The sequence below is a fragment of the Phaseolus vulgaris genome, chromosome 1 (genome assembly GCF_000499845.2).
Source record: "Phaseolus vulgaris cultivar G19833 chromosome 1, P. vulgaris v2.0, whole genome shotgun sequence".
NCBI classification, from domain to species: Eukaryota; Viridiplantae; Streptophyta; class Magnoliopsida; order Fabales; family Fabaceae; genus Phaseolus; species Phaseolus vulgaris.
The window spans coordinates 33,052,139-33,070,516 of NC_023759.2; the positions used below are offsets into that span (position 1 = coordinate 33,052,139).

At 45.3% G+C, this 18,378-nt stretch overlaps 2 protein-coding genes across 2 annotated transcripts; both read left to right on the forward strand.

The window, feature by feature from the left end:
- The first annotated feature begins 14,387 nt into the window (after positions 1 to 14,387).
- Positions 14,388 to 14,837, forward strand: LOC137815898 (uncharacterized). Its single transcript, XM_068619005.1, has one exon. The coding sequence runs from the start codon at positions 14,388 to 14,390 to the stop codon at positions 14,835 to 14,837; it is 450 nt and encodes a 149-aa protein (XP_068475106.1).
- An 830-nt stretch (positions 14,838 to 15,667) lies between these two features.
- On the forward strand, positions 15,668 to 17,357 carry LOC137815899 (uncharacterized). The gene is made up of 2 exons (XM_068619006.1): positions 15,668 to 16,241; positions 16,327 to 17,357. The coding sequence occupies exons 1-2, from the start codon at positions 15,668 to 15,670 to the stop codon at positions 17,355 to 17,357; spliced, it is 1,605 nt and encodes a 534-aa protein (XP_068475107.1).
- Positions 17,358 to 18,378: the final 1,021 nt, after the last annotated feature.

Sequence of the window (18,378 nt, forward strand, 5' to 3'; positions counted from 1 at the left end):
TATTGTGCGCTTTCCTACGCCCTGTTCATCAACGGCGGCTGCCTCCATCCAGGTGACGCTTTCTTTCTTGGCGATGCCTTCTTTCTTGGCGACGCCTTCTTTCTTGGCGACGCCTTCTTTCTTGGCGACGCCTTCTCTTGGCGACGCCTTACCTTACTTCAAACGGAGGAAGATAAAGGCTGAAAACCAAGGCACTTCTTTTTCTCAAACTGGTTTTTCCTTTTATTAGGGTGACCTCATTAAAAAACCCCCGAGAGGGAAAAAGAGCGTCCCCTTCAACTAAACTGTTACATACTGCTTACATAAGTCAACTGAAATAAAATTTTAAGTTGGCTGCATTCCAACTGCGCGGGATAGGACCTCCATCTAAAGTCTCCAGGTTGTACGAACCGTTGCCCTTAGCCTCAGTAACTCTGAAGGGTCCGGTCCACTTGGAAGACAACTTATTCTCCAACTCGTACGGGTGAGCTTTCCTCATCACTAGGTCGCCGACCCGAAACTGTCGCGGCTTTACTTTAGAGCTATATTGCCGCTCTACTCTTCTCTTCATCGCTTTAGCTTTTATTCTAGCTTCTTCCCTAGCCTCGTCTAGCAGATCCAGGTTTACCCGCCTCTCTTCATTGGATTCCTCCGCCACAAAGTTTTGAAAACGTGGCGAGCTCTCATGTATTTCTACCGGGATCATCGCGTCCGACCCGTAAACCAAACTGAAAGGCGTCTCCATAGTAGAGGATTGGGGCGTGGTGTGATATGCCCATACGATCCTTGGTACCTCTTCCGCCCACGCCCCTTTGCCGATTCTACCTGCCCATTAGTCTGGGGCTGCTCAACTGATGCAAACACCTGTTTAATGCCTACCTCAGCGCATAGGTTTCTCAACTGTTGACTGGCGAACTGGGTTCCGTTGTCGGATATCAGCCGCCTAGGTACGCCAAAACGGCACACAATGTTCTTCCACACAAAATGTTGTACTTTATGCGCTGTGATTTGTGCCACGGGCTCTGCCTCTATCCATTTGGTGAAGTATTCGATGGCAACGATCAAATACTTCATCTGCCTGATCGCCAGTGGGAAGGGGCCCAGGATGTCGATTCCCCATGTATGGAAAGGCCACGGACTGTATATGGATCGCAACTCTTCTGGCGGCGCCTTGTGCCAGTCGGCGTGCTTTTGGCATTGCCTACACCGCTGGGTGTGCCGTGCGCAGTCCTCTTTCACTGTTGGCCAGAAGAAACCTGCGCGTATTACCTTGGAGGCTAAGGATCTTCCCCCTACGTGGCTCCCGTAGATGCCTTCGTGTAGTTCCGCCATTATCCTGGTGCACTCATCACCACTGACGCATGTTAGGATAGGGTGAGTGAAACCGTGCCTGAACAGCACCCCATCCACCAAAGTATATCTTGCGGCATTTCTTTTGACTTTTTTACCTTCTTCAGGCTCCACTGGGAGAGCCCCATCCGCCAGGTATCGCTTGTAGGGCGTCATCCAGGTGTCTCCCCTGGCCAGAACGCATACCTGCATCTGCTCTTCCTCAGACACACCCGCGTACATGCTGATGCGGGGCGCCCTCTGCGTATCTTGGGTCAAAGAGGAATGACTCCTCGGCCTTCCCCTTGATGTATAAATCTGGAGGACATCCACCCTATTGTCTTCCACGAATCTACGCGGAGCTTTGAGAGTCTCCTGGATCACTGTCCTCTGTCTACCCCCCTTGCCTGAGCTGGCTAGCTTTGCAAGCAGGTCAGCTCTGGCATTCTGCTCCCTCGAGACATGTATCAGCTCAAGAGCGTTGAATGCTCCCTTCAACAACTGGACGTATTTCAGATACGCCGCCATCTGTGGGTCTTTCGCCTGGAACTCACCCGACACCTACCCCGTAATCAGCTGAGAGTCGCTCTTCACCAGGAGGTTCTGTGCGCCCATCTCCTTGGCCAGGAGCATTCCTGCTATCAGGGCTTCATATTCTGCCTGATTGTTACTTGCCTTGAAGGCGAAGCGCAGGGCCTGCTCGATCAGTATGTCGTCGGGTCCCTCCAAGACTATTCCCGCACCGCTCCCTTGTTGGTTGGAAGAACCATTAACCGAGAGCAGCCACTGCGAACCCACTTCCACCTCTTGCTCACCTCCGGGCGAAAGTTCCGCTATAAAATCTGCGTACACCTGCCCTTTGATGGATCCTCTAGGCTCATATTGGATGTCGAATTCTGACAGTTCTACTGCCCAGCGCACCATTCTTCCCGCCACATCCGGCTTCTGCAGCACTTTCTGTATAGGGAGGTTGGTCATCACCACCACCGTAAAGCTGTGGAAGTAATGACGGAGCCTCCTAGCAGAAAACACTACCGCCAGCGCTGCCTTCTCTAGCGCTTGGTACCTCGTCTCAGCCCCCTGTAAGGCCTTGCTTACGAAATAGATGGGCTTCTGACTCTGGTCCTGCTCTTGGACCAACACGAAACTGATGGCCCGCTCCGTTACAGTAAAATATAACCGGAGGGGCACGCCCGCTATTGGTTTGCAGAGGACCGGTGGCGTCGCCAGATACTCCTTCAGCTTAATGAAAGCCGCTTCGCATTCCTCAGTCCATGCAAAGCGACTGTTTCTCTTGAGGCACTGGAAATAGGGGTGCCCCTTCTCTCCTCCGGCGGAAACAAACCTCGAGAGCGCCGCCATCCGCCCTGTCAGTTGTTGCACCTCCTTTACCGACGTTGGGCTTCGCATGGCGATAATCGCCGCGTATTTGTCGGGGTTCGCCTCTATCCCCCTCTTTGTGAGCATAAAACCCAAGAACTTTCCGGCCTCTACCACGAAAACACACTTCTCATGGTTTAACTTGAGGCGGTACTTGGATATTGTGACGAACAACTCCTCCAGGTCCGCCATGTGCTGCGCCCTATTCTGCGACGCCCCACGGTGGGCGCCAAATGTTCCGTCCGGTTGACCGGGACGTCTTCGTGCACGACCTCAACCGTCAGCTAGGGACTCCTTCCCACTGGTTCTCTGTGGATTCCTGCAAAAAAGAGGACAAAGAGGCGCCCTAGCGGCCGTTTGCACTCCGACGCTCAAGTCAGCCAGCAAGAAACGCCAAAACTGTTCACCTACGTCTCTGAGCACCGCGTATGGCACTCTGAAGGTGGTAAAAAATAACTGTGTATTGTCTCCTTCAAGCAAAAATATTCCCCAGTCACTTGTACGTAACCTTGAAGCACGAGCAAGCAACCAGAGAGTTCTCGTAAATTTGCCAAAAGTTCCCACCCCGTTTCCAACATTCCCCGCGCTATTTAAACCTCCCAAGCATTTAAAGCGCCTTAAAGCTCTTTTAATCACAAACGTAACGCACTCATTAAAGCGTTTAATTAGAAAACGTAGCGCATTTAAGACGTTGAAACGCTTGGGAGCCATCATAGTACCTGAACGCTCGAAACGGAAACTGTATTGAATGACTTTAATTACCTGGCACCTGACTAGAGGGTGTTTCTATTCTGACATGGCTGTCGTACACGTGGAGGGCCTCACGACGCCATGACCCCATTTGGTGGCGTTTCTGCCCACCTGGGGACGTTTCTACGTGTGAGTCCTCCTGCTTGGGAGTGCTACTGCGCTAGGGGTGACTTTTTGGGTGCCAACTCATGCCCCCAATTATCTAGTCACTTACTTTGAGAGCGTATCTGCCTTTCTCTCGTACCCTGCACCCGGTTACCCTGGGCGTGACCTTCCTCTTGGGTCGTATCTGTCCCGAAGGCGTCTCTGGGGCGGCAGGGGTACCTCACGAGTCAGGCTGCCCTACACTGATGCTTTCACTATGGCCTTGAAGCCACCTTTTCCTTCTCTTTATCGCTGCCCCGTGCTATCGGGACCTGAGGCCTTCCCACGGCGTCGCTCCCTCCATGGTCTTTCCTACCCATGGGTATCGGGGAACCATATTGTGATTGCCTTGTTTCAGCACTGTTTGATCTGGCGACGCCCTGGTTGGGCGACGCCTTCACCTAGGCGACGCCTTGCCTTGGCGACGCTTCCTCTTGGCGTCTCTCCACCTAGGCGACGCCTTGCGTTGACTTTGACTCTCCAGCCGTTGACTTTGACCTTGACTTAGTCAACGCCCAGATACGGGACGGTACAGAAGAGAACCTATTAAACCCCTGAACATGGTTTGATCAACCTCTGGTGCAACTTCTGTTGATCAAGAGTGACATAGTTGAAATTCAATTTGACATATTTGATCTCATGTTTTTCAAGATTCACATGAAGCTTTGGATTTTCTAGTGAGAATGTAATAGGATTGCTATTGTATTCTTTTCAGATTGTACTTTGATTAGGTGTAATCCTTTCTCAATCTTCTGTATTTCTGTTGTTGTATTGCCAAGGAGTGTTGATGGAGATCAAGCCCAAGAGAACATGGAGGCCACTCATCAAGCTCAAGAAGAGGTGGAGGCACAAATGGAGGATGCCCATGGAGGTCAAAGTCCACCTCAAAGGATTACAAGAAGCATGTTCAAAGCCTTGGGAGCAAGAGGACATTTATTTTCTCTTTTTGTAGTGTCTTTAGTTGAAGGTGCTTAGAGGGAAACCTTAGAAACCTCTTTTGTTATAGCATCTTTTAGGTTTTAAATAGGACCTTTAGGGGGGTGTATTAGTAGATAGGTGTAGGTGTAGTTTTTGGGAGGTGTCATAGTAGAAAAAGGTCACACCTCCCATGTGACTTGTTTTTGGTGGGAATTTCAAATGAGTTTATTTGAAATTTCCCACCTATTTTTCAGCACCTTAGGCTATAAATAGAGGTGCTTCCTTTGTAAAATTCAGATTTGAATTTTATCTAAAGAAACTATACTCAAATTGGAGTGAGCATTTGGAGAGCTTTGAGCTTCTTCTCTAGTCTTATCTTGAAGGACCATGGTTTCCTCAAGTGGCGGCTTCCACACTCATCTAGGAGCATCCATTCTTCTAGTGGCGTGATCATCCAACCATTCCTCCATCTTCATGAGCATTCTCTTCTCCTTCCTTTCTTCTTCTTCAATTTGTTCTTATTGCCTTGAGTTTTGAGTTGTTTTTGTTTCGGTTCCTTTAATTTTCCAGCACCTATTTTCTGTTTAGTTTTTAAATTCTGTTCGGTTCTTTTGTTTTGATTGTTTCTTGCTTTGGTGTCATATAATTTTCTGAATTGATGTTGATCCTTTGAGCATTTTCTTTTTAGCATTGAGTTCATACTTGTATTCTAGACCTATACAAGTTCCAATACATCATTTTCTATTATGTCTTTGATAGTTCATCATTCTGTTTTTTTATTCCTATTAGGATTCCTCTGTTTCTGAAAAGAGTGCTTACTGTTTTTCCTTATTGCAATTGATTTACGTACTGTAAAATTCTGAAATTCTGGATTTGAGATATTGAAAGTGTTAGAAAAGAATAGAAAAAAGAATCATTCAAAAATATGAAGTACACAAAAATGATAAATAAAATAAAAAAGTGTACATTCCTGCCGAAAAAAATACGGTAATCTGGCAGTGATTTTAAAAAATTTATTTCTCTCAATTGGCTTACTGTTTTTAATTGATTCCAGTGCCATTTTTGAGTTAACATCTTGAAGTTTCTGTGGTATAAATTTCATAATCCAGTTCGCTCTACAACGTTCCAGTTAAATCAGTGAATATCAAACACAGTTTGCATTAAAAAAAATTTCCAGTAGCTAAATTTTTTTTTGTTTTCTTCATCTACTCTAGTGCTTTTCCTTAGGTATTCTTTTGTGTGCCTACTTTTCTCATTGAGTTCTTTATTTTCTTGATTGTCTTTCATTCTTACTCTTTGAGTTTGTCTTACACATAGTTTTCCTTTTGCAATTACCTTTCCTTGCTTATACCTTTTCTTGTTTGTCTTTATTGTTTCATTGGTTTTGTGGTGGTTTGCTCTTAAGATTGGTGTGCTTGCTTTGACATATTTCATTTGAGGATTCCAAGGCCTCAAGATCAGATTGGTGCAAGAACATTATTTCTTTGAGAGTGATATCTTTTCAGCCTTAAATTCACTTCGGCAGTTTCAATTGGAAAGCTCACTGTTTTTGCTAATTTTTAACTTGTTTGCTGTTTTGTGTGTTTGCTGTTTTTTAATTACAAATGGCTGGATCTTCAAGTGATGCATCCTCCAAGCAGAATTCTCCTTCCAAAGCTTCAATTCTTGGTGAATTACATGAAGCTCAAAGAACAATTAGAAGGTTGGAAGAGAAATTGCAAAAGATGGAGGTCAAACAAACTAGACCATCTCCTTCTATCCATGATGGACATCATTCTCATAGACCATCTTCAAGAGCTTCTTCAAATGATGTTGGCCGTGAAGATGAGCATAGGAGAAGGAGACCTCCACCCCAAGTCCATGGACAAAGACATCATCACCAAGGGGAAAGAATTCACTACGGCAATGGCTTCTACCATGATGCAAAGTCCAAGCTTCCTTCGGTCAAACTACCTTGTTTTAATGGTTCTAGTGATCCAAATGTGTATTTAGATTGGGAGGCTAAGTGTGAACAAATTTTTGAGATCCATGAGATCCAAGATGAGCATAAGCTCAAGCTAGCCACCCTAGAGTTTAGTGATTATGCCATGAAATGGTGGCATGGGATTGTAAAGGACATTATCTATCACAAGGGTCCTCCCGTGGACTCTTGGAACTCTTTAAAGGATCATATGCGCGCTAGGTTTGTGCCCCCACATTTTAGGAAAGACCTCATGTTGAGACTCCAACGGTTTCAACAAGGCACGCTAAATGTGGATGAATATTATAAGGAGCTTGAGACGCTTGTGCTTAAAATTGAATTAGAAGAAAGTGAAGAAGCCATGGTTGCTAGGTTTGTGAGTGGTCTTAGGAAGGATATCCAAGACATTGTTGAGTTACAAGAGTATTCATCATTGGGCTCTTTAGTTCATCTTGCAATGAAGGTGGAAGCCCAACTTGCTAAGAAAAACTCTTTTAAAAATGCTTCCAATAATGGATACTACTCCAAGTCTTGGAGAAACAAAACTTCTTTTTCAAAACATCCTTCCAAAGATTCTTCTTTCAAACCCAAGGAATCTAAGCCATCAACATCTAGACCTAAGTCTCCCACTAGAACATCTAACACTAAATGCTTTAAATGTATGGGTTATGGTCATATTGCTGCAAATTGTCCTTCAAAACGAAGTATGTACATGCATGAGGGCATTGTAGTTAGTGAGCATGATTCGGATTCTTCAAAGCATTCATTGCATTCTCATGCATCTAGTGAGGAAGAGAGTGAATGTCCACTTGAAGGGGACTTGTTAGTTGTGAGAAGACTTCTTGGACAAGTTTCACAACCTTTTGATGAAAGTCAAAGGGAAAATATTTTCCATACAAGATGTCTTATTCAAAACAACATTTGTTCCTTGATAGTGGATGGGGGTAGTTGTGCAAATGTGGCTAGTACAAGAGTAGTAGATAAGCTTGGATTGCCTACTATCTCTCATACAAAGCCCTACAAATTACAATGGCTTAGTGAAGTAGGAGAAATAATTGTTAATAAACAAGTCCTCATCCATTTCTCCATTGGAAAATACAAAGATGAGGTATTATGTGATGTTGTGCCCATGGAAGCCACTCATGTTCTTTTGGGAAGGCCTTGGCAATTTGATAGAAAAGTTTTACATGATGGCTTTACCAACAAATTATCTTTTGAATTCCATGGTCACAAGGTTACTTTAAAATCTCTCTCTCCAAGAGAAGTCCATGAGGACCAAGTTATCATGAAGAAAAAGAGGGAGAGTGAAAAAGATAAAAAAGATAAAAAAGATAAGAGTTCTAAGCCTACACTCCTTGTGTCTAGGCGTGACATTGAAAGGGAAATAGTGGCTCATCATCCTCTTTTTTTAGCCATCCCTAGAACTCTTAGCATAGAAACACTTGTTGATAGTCCTCATTGCTTGGAAAATTTGGTAGAAGAGTTCAAAGATGTGTTTCAAGATCCTCCAAATGGCCTTCCACCTTTGAGAGGGATTGAGCACCAAATTGATTTGATACCGGGCTCTTCTTTACCAAATCGTCCCGCATATAGGACCAATCCAAGTGAAACCAAGGAAATTCGCCAACAAGTTGAGGCTTTGATTGAAAAAGGGTGGGTGCAAGATAGCATGAGTCCTTGTGCTATGCCTATCATCTTAGTGCCAAAAAAGGATGGCACATGGCGAATGTGTTCGGATTGTAGGGCCATAAATAACATAACCATTAAGTATAGGCATCCCATACCTAGATTAGATGATTTGTTGGATGAATTACATGGTTCAAAAATCTTTTCAAAGATTGATCTTAAAAGCGGCTACAATCAAATCCGTATCAAACCGGGTGATGAATGGAAGACGGCTTTTAAGACCAACTTTGGTTTATATGAGTGGTTAGTTATGCCTTTTGGTTTAACTAATGCACCAAGTACCTTCATGCGCCTCATGCATCATGTTCTTAGACCTTTCATTGGTAAGTTTGTTGTGGTTTACTTTGATGACATTCTCATTTATAGCTTATCTTTGAATGACCATAGGTTGCATGTTAGGCAAGTTTTGGAAACCCTTAGGAAGGAACATTTGTATGCTAACCTTGCTAAATGTATGTTTGCTCTTGATCATATAGAATTCCTAGGGTTTGTTGTGAGTTGTAAAGGGGTCCATGTGGACAAAACCAAGGTGGTGGCCATTCAAAAGTGGCCTACACCGAAATCTTTGAATGAGGTCCGAAGTTTTCATGGGCTTGCTTCTTTCTATAGAAGATTTGTCCCAAACTTTGGTACCATTGCCGCACCACTCAATGACATAGTGAAAAAGGATGTGGTCTTTCATTGGGGAGAAGCACAACAAAATGCTTTTGATACTTTGAAAGAAAAATTGACTAATGCTCCCATCTTGGCCCTTCCTAATTTCACTAAGACATTTGAGATTGAGTGTGATGCTTCAAGCATAGGTATTGGGGCTGTTCTCCTTCAAGAGGGCCACCCCATAGCCTATTTTAGTGAGAAATTGAAGGGAAGTCATCTCAACTATTCCACCTATGATAAGGAATTATATGCACTTGTTAGGGCTTTGTTTACTTGGCAACACTATCTTTTTCCCAAAGAGTTTGTGATACATAGTGATCATGAATCTCTTAAATATTTGAAAAGCCAAAACAAACTTAACAAGAGGCATGCTAAGTGGGTGGAATTCATTGAGCAATTTCCTTATGTGATCAAACACAAGCAAGGCAAAATAAATATTGTGGCGGATGCTCTTTCTAGAAGATACACCTTGCTAAATCTTTTAACCTCTCAATATCTTGGTTTTGATCACATTAAGGAACTTTATCATGATGACCTTGATTTTTCTCTCCTCTATCAAGAGTGTCTTAAGGGAGGACACAAAGATTTTTTTATTCAAGATGGCTTTCTTTTTAAAGGAAAACGTCTTTGTGTTCCCCAATGCTCTATTAGATTATCTCTTGTTAGAGAAGCTCATGAGGGGGGCTTAATGGGACATTTTGGGGTTGCTAAAACTTTGGATGTGTTGCATGAACATTTCTTTTGGCCTCATATGCATAAACATGTTCATAGTTTGTGTGATAAATGCATAGCTTGCCGCAAAGCTAAATCTAAAATGCATCCCCATGGTCTTTATACTCCTCTTCCTATCCCTTCAATGCCTTGGGTAGATATATCTATGGATTTCATCTTAGGCTTACCCAAGACATCAAAGGGAAAGGACTCCATTTTTGTGGTAGTGGATCGTTTTTCAAAAATGGCTCACTTTATTCCTTGCCACAAAGTGGATGATGCATGCCACATTGCAAACCTCTTCTTCCAAGAAGTGGTTCGCTTGCATGGGATTCCTAGGTCTATAGTGTCCGATAGAGATCCTAAGTTCTTGAGTCACTTTTGGAAGACCTTGTGGGGCAAGCTTGGAACTAAGCTTTTATTTTCTACCACTTGCCACCCACAAACCGATGGTCAAACCGAGGTGGTAAATAGAACTTTGGGACAACTATTGAGATGCTTTATTTCGGGGAATCCTAGAGTGTGGGAGAATTTACTACCCCATGTTGAGTTTGCATATAACCGAGTAGTAAATTCTACCACCTCCCATTCTCCTTTTGAGGTGGTCTATGGGTTTAATCCCCTAACACCTCTTGATCTTCTTCCTATTCCCCTTCTTGACGATGTCTTGTGCAAAGATGGGGATGAAAAGGCTTCTTTTGTGAAAACTTTGCATAAAGACATCAAGAAGAGAATTGAGAAGAAGGTTGGCAAGTATGCTGAACTTGCCAATAAGAGGAGAAAAGCATTGTTGTTTGATGAGGGCGATTGGGTTTGGCTTCACTTGAGGAAGGATCGTTTTCCTACTCAAAGGAAGTCCAAACTAATGCCTCGAGGGGATGGACCTTTCCAAGTCCTCAAGAGGATTAATGACAATGCTTATGAGTTAGATATGCCTGATACATTCTTCGGTAGTCATACTTTTAATGTCAGCGATCTAACTCCTTTTTCTGTAGGTCTCCAGAATTCGTGGTCGAATTCTCTCCAACTCGGGGAGTATGATGGAGATCAAGCCCAAGAGAACATGGAGGCCACTCATCAAGCTCAAGAAGAGGTGGAGGCACAAATGGAGGATGCCCATGGAGGTCAAAGTCCACCTCAAAGGATTACAAGAAGCATGTTCAAAGCCTTGGGAGCAAGAGGACATTTATTTTCTCTTTTTGTAGTGTCTTTAGTTGAAGGTGCTTAGAGGGAAACCTTAGAAACCTCTTTTGTTATAGCATCTTTTAGGTTTTAAATAGGACCTTTAGGGGGGTGTATTAGTAGATAGGTGTAGGTGTAGTTTTTGGGAGGTGTCATAGTAGAAAAAGGTCACACCTCCCATGTGACTTGTTTTTGGTGGGAATTTCAAATGAGTTTATTTGAAATTTCCCACCTATTTTTCAGCACCTTAGGCTATAAATAGAGGTGCTTCCTTTGTAAAATTCAGATTTGAATTTTATCTAAAGAAACTATACTCAAAATTGGAGTGAGCATTTGGAGAGCTTTGAGCTTCTTCTCTAGTCTTATCTTGAAGGACCATGGTTTCCTCAAGTGGCGGCTTCCACACTCATCTAGGAGCATCCATTCTTCTAGTGGCGTGATCATCCAACCATTCCTCCATCTTCATGAGCATTCTCTTCTCCTTCCTTTCTTCTTCTTCAATTTGTTCTTATTGCCTTGAGTTTTGAGTTGTTTTTGTTTCGGTTCCTTTAATTTTCCAGCACCTATTTTCTGTTTAGTTTTTAAATTCTGTTCGGTTCTTTTGTTTTGAAGTTCAATTCTGTTCGGTTTGTTCTTTTCCTTCTCCTTTGTTGATTCAATTTGACAATATTTGGTTCATCCAAATGAGTTTGGGATTTGGTACTTGTTTTGGTGAGTTCTTGATCTTAGAACTATGATCCAACTTCTAAGAAAGTGCCTCTACATTTTCCAGCTCAAGGTGATTCCTCAAAGTGTCAAGAATCTTGTTCTATGTGGCTATTGGAATCACATCAAGTGTTGTGTGTTCTTGAGGTGTTCAAGATCAATACTCTTGGTGTGGTTTGCCAAAGGTAGTATGTTTCTTGAGGGGTTCAAGGTCACTACTTTGGTGTGTGGTGTTTTGTAATCTGGTTTGATTGCTTAGTAGGTTACATAGTGGTTTATAGGAACTGGATGTAGCTCTTGCTGTAATTGTGAACCAGTATAAACTGTTTTTATGCATTTCTCTTTCTCTGAACTCCTTTAAATTATGTTTTTAAGTTGTTTAAGTTTTAACTGGTATAAACAACCGATTGATTCGATGTAACAACTAATTGTTTTTCTGTGTTTTGCTATAAAACAGTTTGTGTTCTTGGCTAACTTGATTCCTCTTATGGATTTCTACACAGAATTTCATGAAACCTTGAAAAGTTTTCGAAAATTTCTTATAAACAATTCACCCCCTCTTGTTTAAGGCCATATATGCTAACAACTTTATCAGCACCTAAATAGCAGTTTGTTGACATAGGCGTTGCTGCAGCTTTACATGCTTCCATCTCAAACTTCTTAAGAATGTCTTTGCAGTACTTTGATTGACATACAAAGATACCCTCTTTGGATTGTTTAACTTGCAGTCCAAGGAAGAAAGAAAGTTCTCCCATCATTGAGATTTCGAACTGTGTCCTGACCATACCTCGGTCATCGATCCAGAGACTGACCTCAGACATCACACACCGATGCTTGGTGATGGAAGGGGGGCCACGAGGTAGACCCCAGACATACCCACCAGGGGATTGGTTAGTCTTTGAACATTGGTATTCTAAGTCCGATGTTGGAGATCGATATCAGACCTCGCCAGTAGAGGGAGAAGATTGGACATCAATCGTCTGAACGTTGTAGAAGGCCATGTAAGGTGGGCCTAACAGCCATGACAAGTTAACGGTTAAAGACATGAGATATGTGGGAAGCCTAAGTCACGAGGGACCCATGCACGTGGTGTATATGACCATGAAGGCGCAACACGTGTGGATAATCCTAGGAGGCATTAATGCCCATTAGGATTAGGGTTTCCAGAACAAGCTGCATGCATGGCACGTTAATACTTAGGGCACCCACGAAGTAGATGGTGCTAGAGACTAGATGCACAAGTTGGTACCCAAGCGCCACTTTGTCATTTGTTGCACTCCAGTTAAGGGAAGTTCATGTGCCAGATATGCTAAGATTCTATGAATAGCGGGGCAAGGACATTCTCCAAGGAACCCTAGTCAAGGGCAGGGACGCAAAGGTAAACCCTAGTTTTAGCCTATATAAAGGGTGCTAAAACCCTAGTAAGGTACGTAGTTTTCAATACTGAAGCTAATATACACTCTTGGTGTTTCTTTGCCCTTATACTGACTTGAGCGTCGGAGTGCAAATGGCCGCTAGGGCGCCCCTTTGTCTTTTGCAGGTGGGAGGTTTCTTGACCAAGAAGGTACGATTCTCAGGCAAGATCGAAGGGTTGTAGCAGTGGTTTGAGCCAACCGGCGGAGCAAGTCAACCGGTAGGAACATTTGGCGCCCACCGTGGGGCCCGTTAAATCAAGGTCCCACTCGCATCACGTTAGGAGTTTTTACCAGCAATATGAGAAGTACAAGGCAAGCAGCTGCTGGATCCGCAGGAAGGGTACCCTCCGGAGGAGACAACGTTACCACACAACAAATATTGGATACGATGTGTGCCCTCCAAGCAGAAGTGGCAGCATCACGAGTGGACAACGCATAATTGCGTAGAGCCAACGAGGATCTGCGTAGGGATCAACAACAGGTAGGGGAGCGCGCAACGGACGAACATGAACCTTCAGTACCACTTGGGGCACGTCCCATTCCATTCTCACGAGCGATCATGAATACGACGTTACCAACAACGTCTCTGGGCCCGAAAGTCTCCTTCACAAGAGTAGAGGACCCAGAGGCCCATCTCACAGTGTTCCACACCCAGATGATGCTCGTTGGAGGATCTGACACCGTGTACTGCAAGATGCTTATGAGCACACTGTCAGGCGCGGTGTTAGAATGGTTCGATAGCCTTCCCAATGGATACATCACCAACTTCGACCAGTTTGCTACACTGTTCAGGGAACAATACCTTGTGGACAAGGCCCCCGCCCGACCTTCTTATGATGTTTTTGATGTCAAACAATACCAGGGGGAGTCCATGAAGGACTACCTGAACAGGTTCGGGATCCAAGTGGTGAGATTGAAACCCACTGATGAGGCCATGATAGTACATGCCTTTGTCAAGGGAATGCTACCTGGGCCTTTCAGTGAATCACTGCTAAGGTTCTACCCGAAAACATTCATTGAGATTCGACGTCGAGCGTTAGCACACATTGCCCCCGAAAGCAAGGTTTTTTCGGTCCTGTTCGACCTCGAGCAGCCGGTCGGCCTCAGCCTATGAGGGTTCACGAAGCGACCACAGAGAAAAAGGGGGCGAAAAAACCCTATGCATGGGCCCAGGCCGGGGCACGCACACGAAGGGGTACTCCCCCAAAACATAATTTCTGAGTGGAGCTCAATGAGTTGATCGCTATCCCAAAAATAGTGGCAAGACTGAAGGTACCGGCAAAGACCGATAGGAAGATGGGGCCCAACAAGAACGCTTGGTGTGAATTTCACCAGCAAATGGCCACTACATACGTAATTGTTTGGCCTTGGTGTATCAACTACATGAACTGGTGAAGAGCGGTTTCTTGAAGGACTATCTTCAAGAGCCACAAGATGACTAGGCGCTGGTAGCTGCAGGAGCGGATCAGGGGCACGAGGTGCCTATCCACGAGGAGGTAAACACTATCTCAGGAGGATTCTCAGGAGAAGGGTGCACAACCTCCTAGAGAAAGAAGTACGCACGAGGGGTAATGGTAGTGGAGGTACAACAGGCGGACCTGATCCCCGACGTCGACCTCACCTTCACGAAGGCCGACCTCCGGGATGTCGTACCTCACGATAATGATCCGGTGGTGATTTCAATGGTTACAGCTGGGAGAAGGGTGCACCGCGTCCTCATGGACCAAGAAAGTTCAGCCGACGTAATGTTCTTGACGACCTTCAACCAGTTACAGTTGTCCACGAACCAGTTGAGGCCTTACACCGGATGTTTGTATGGTTTTGTAGGGGATGAGGTGGAGGTTCGTGGGCACATAGAGTTGAGGACAACGTTCACGGATGGCGCGTCTTCACGCACTGCCAACATCAGGTACCTCGTTGTTAACGCTCCCTCTGCCTATAACATATTGTTGGGGAGACCAGCTTTAAACAGGTTGGGAGCAGTTCCCTCCACGAGGCATATGAAGGTGAAACTGCCTTAGCTTGAGGGGGCAGTGAGCACCATCAAATCTGACTAGAAAAAGGTGAAGAGGTGCTACGAAAACAACCTCAAGACAAAGAGAGGGGTGTTTTCTGTTACTACCAGGCCACCAACGGTAGACGGAGTGACCCGCGAAGAGAGCACTCGAGAAAACTAACCCAAGCCCGCAGGAGGTGTGGTGGAGAAGGAGATCGGTGGAAAGATGTTCAAACTGGGGCAGTCCTTGAGCAAGGAGTCATAGGATCAGGTTGCTGAGGTCATAGCACAACACCTCGACGCATTCGTATGGACCGCCACCGACATGCCCGGTATTGACCCTGATTTCCTGTGTCATTGTCTCACCATGGACCCCAAAGTCCGACCAGTCCGCCAGAGAAGGCAAAAATTCAATGAAGAAAAGTGTCAGGTCATACGGGAAGAAACGGAGAAGCTACTAAAGGCTGGACACATAGGGAAATCCAGTACCCCGAGTGGCTAGCCAACGTGGTACTAGTAAAGAAAGCCAATGGAAAATGGAGAATGTGTGTCGATTTCACGGATCTCAACAAGGCTTGCCAAAAGGATTCTTACCCGCTGCCCAGTATTGATGCTCTAGTGGACAACGCCTCCGGATGCAGGTTACTCAGCTTCCTGGATGCCTTTTCTGGTTACAACCAGATCATGATGCACCCTAGGGACGAATGCACGACTGCGTTCATGACAGAACTGTCTTGCTATTGCTATAAGGACATGCCCTGTGGGCTAAAAAACGCAGGGGCCACCTACCAATGATTGATGGACAGAGTACTAGCGCCCATGTTGGGGCGGAATGTCCAAGCGTATGTAGATGACATGGTGGTCACCTCCCAGCAGAGGGAGCACCATGTAGCTAACCTGGAAGAGATATTCACCACGATAACAAAGTACAAGCTAAAGTTGAACCCGGAGAAGTGCGTGTTCGGGGTGGAGGCAGGAAAGTTCTTGGGTTTCCTACTCACTGAACGAGGAATGGAGGCAAATCTCGAGAAGTGCGCTGACATAATAGCTAGGAGAAGCCCAATCTCAATGAAAGAAGTACAACAGTTGACAGGGTGCATGGCCGCTTTGTCCAGATTCGTATTGGCAGGAGGAGACAAGGGACACCCTTATTTCCAGTGCCTGAAGAGGAACAACAGGTTCGTCTGGACCCGTGAGTGCGATGAGGCGTTTGTCAAATTGAAGGAGTACCTGCCTAGCCCACCGGTGTTGTGTAAGCCAAAGCTAGGAATCTCGCTCCGCTTATACTTCGCAGTTATAGAAAAGGCGATCAGTTCAGTCCTATTGCAGGAGCAAGATCAGACGCAGAGTCGTATTCTTAGCAAGAAGACTCCGCCACTACTTCCAGAGCTTTACCGTGATAGTGATGACAGACCTTCCAATCCGCAAGGTCTTGCAAAAACTAGATGTAGCGGGCAGAATGGCGCGATAGGCGGTGGAACTGTATGAATTCGATATACACTTTGAACCTAGAGGCCCCATCGAGGGCCAGATCTATGCCGACTTCGTAGTGGATCTCTCCTCGGCAGCCACACACCAAGAAGGGGCAGATTTTAGGTGGGTACTCTCTGTAGATGGTTCCTCAAACCAACAAGGTAGTGGAGCAGGTGTTATCTTGGAGGGACCGGATGAGTTGCTAATTGAGCATGCCCTACGATTCGCTTTCAAGGTCAGCAACAACCAGGTAGAGTATGAGGCCCTGATCGCGGGAATGCTGTTGGCTAAGGAGATGGGAGCAAATGGGTTGTTGCCAAAGAGCGATTCCTTGTTAATTACAGGCCAAGTCACCGAGGAATACCAAGCTAAAGACCCTCAGATGGCCGCATACCTAGAATATGTCCAGGTCCTAAAAGAGTCGTTCGAAGTGTTCAAGTTAGTCCACGTAACTAGGGAACAGAATGCCCGAGCAGACCTGCTTGCAAAGCTAGCCAGTTCGGGCAAGGGGGACAGACAGAGGACGGAGATTCAGGAAACCCTGAAGACACCTCGAACCACCACGGGCAATGTGGCAGAAATTCAACAGGTTAGCACATCGGAAGGAACGAGGAGGAGTCATCAATCGCTAATGCAAGAGACAGTGAAAACACCCAGAATAAGCAGATACCTAGTTGCTGGGGAAATAGCGCCACAAGTTTACCAGGTGGAATCAGGAGAAACCTGGATGACGGCCTACCAGCACTACTTAGCCGATGAAATACTCCCGTTAGAACCCGCAGAAGCTCAAAAAATCAAGAAAAATTCGAGCAAGTACACCCTGATCGATGGGAAATTATTCAGGCACGGATTCACCCATCCTATATTGGTATGCATGGACGGTGAGCAATGCACGCGCATCATGGCAGTACTACACGAAGGGATATGCGGTAACCACATCGGTGGTCGATCTCTCTCGTCAAAGGCCATTCGTGCAGGGTATTACTGGCCAACCATGAGGGAAGATTGCACGAGATACGCCCAACGGTGCAAGCAGTGCCAACAACATGCTGATTGGCACAAAGCGCCCTAGAGGAGTTGAGATCTGTCTACAGCCCATGGCCATTTCAGACCTGGGGGATCGATATTCTGGGGCCTTTCCCTTTGGCGGTACGACAGATGAAGTACCTTGTGGTTGCCATAGAATATTTCACGAAGTGGATTGAGGCCGAACCAGTGGCACATATCACACCCATAAAATCCAGCACTTCATGTGGAAAAACATAGTGTGCCGCTTCGGAATCCCGAAGAGGTTGGTATCCGATAATGGTACCCAGTTTGCAAGTCAGCAATTGGGCAAGCTATGTACGGAGCTGGGATAAAGCAAGTATTTACATCAGTAGAACGCCCCCAAACGAATGGACAAGTCGAGTCAGCCAACCGAGTTCTGCTCAGAGGTCTGAAAAGAAGACTGGACAAAGCCAAAGGGACCTGGGCAGAAGAAGTTCCTAGAATCGTGTGGGCCTACCACACTACCCCTCAGTCCACAACTAAGGAAACGCCATTCAGATTGGTGTATGGTTCGGACGCTATGATCCCAGTAGAAATCCAGGAAAACTCACCACGTTTCTAGAACTTCAGGGTCGAGGACTCGAATGAGGAAAGAAAGGTGAACTTGGACCTACTGGATGAAGTGAGAGAGAAAGCAAGGATTAAAGCTGAAGCCTTGAAAAGGAGGGTGCAATACAAGTACAACTATAAGTTGAGACCTCGGCAGTTCCAGGTTGCCGACTTGGTGATGAGGAAGGCCCACCCGTACCAGTTAGAAAACAAGCTATCTCCCAAGTGGATCGTGTTAGAATATATGGCTTTAAACGAGAGGGGGGGGGGGTGAATTGTTTAAAGGGGGTTTTTGAAAACTTTTTCATCTAAAACAAACAGTTTATACTGCTTCACTCTTAAACCAAGAGCTACATCCAGTCCTCAGAAGCCACTAGACAATCCACTAAGCAATCAAAACAGATTACACACAAACCACCAAAGAAGTGACCTTGAACCCTTCAAGAAACACATTTCCTTTAGCACAACACACACCAAGAATGTTGATCTTGACA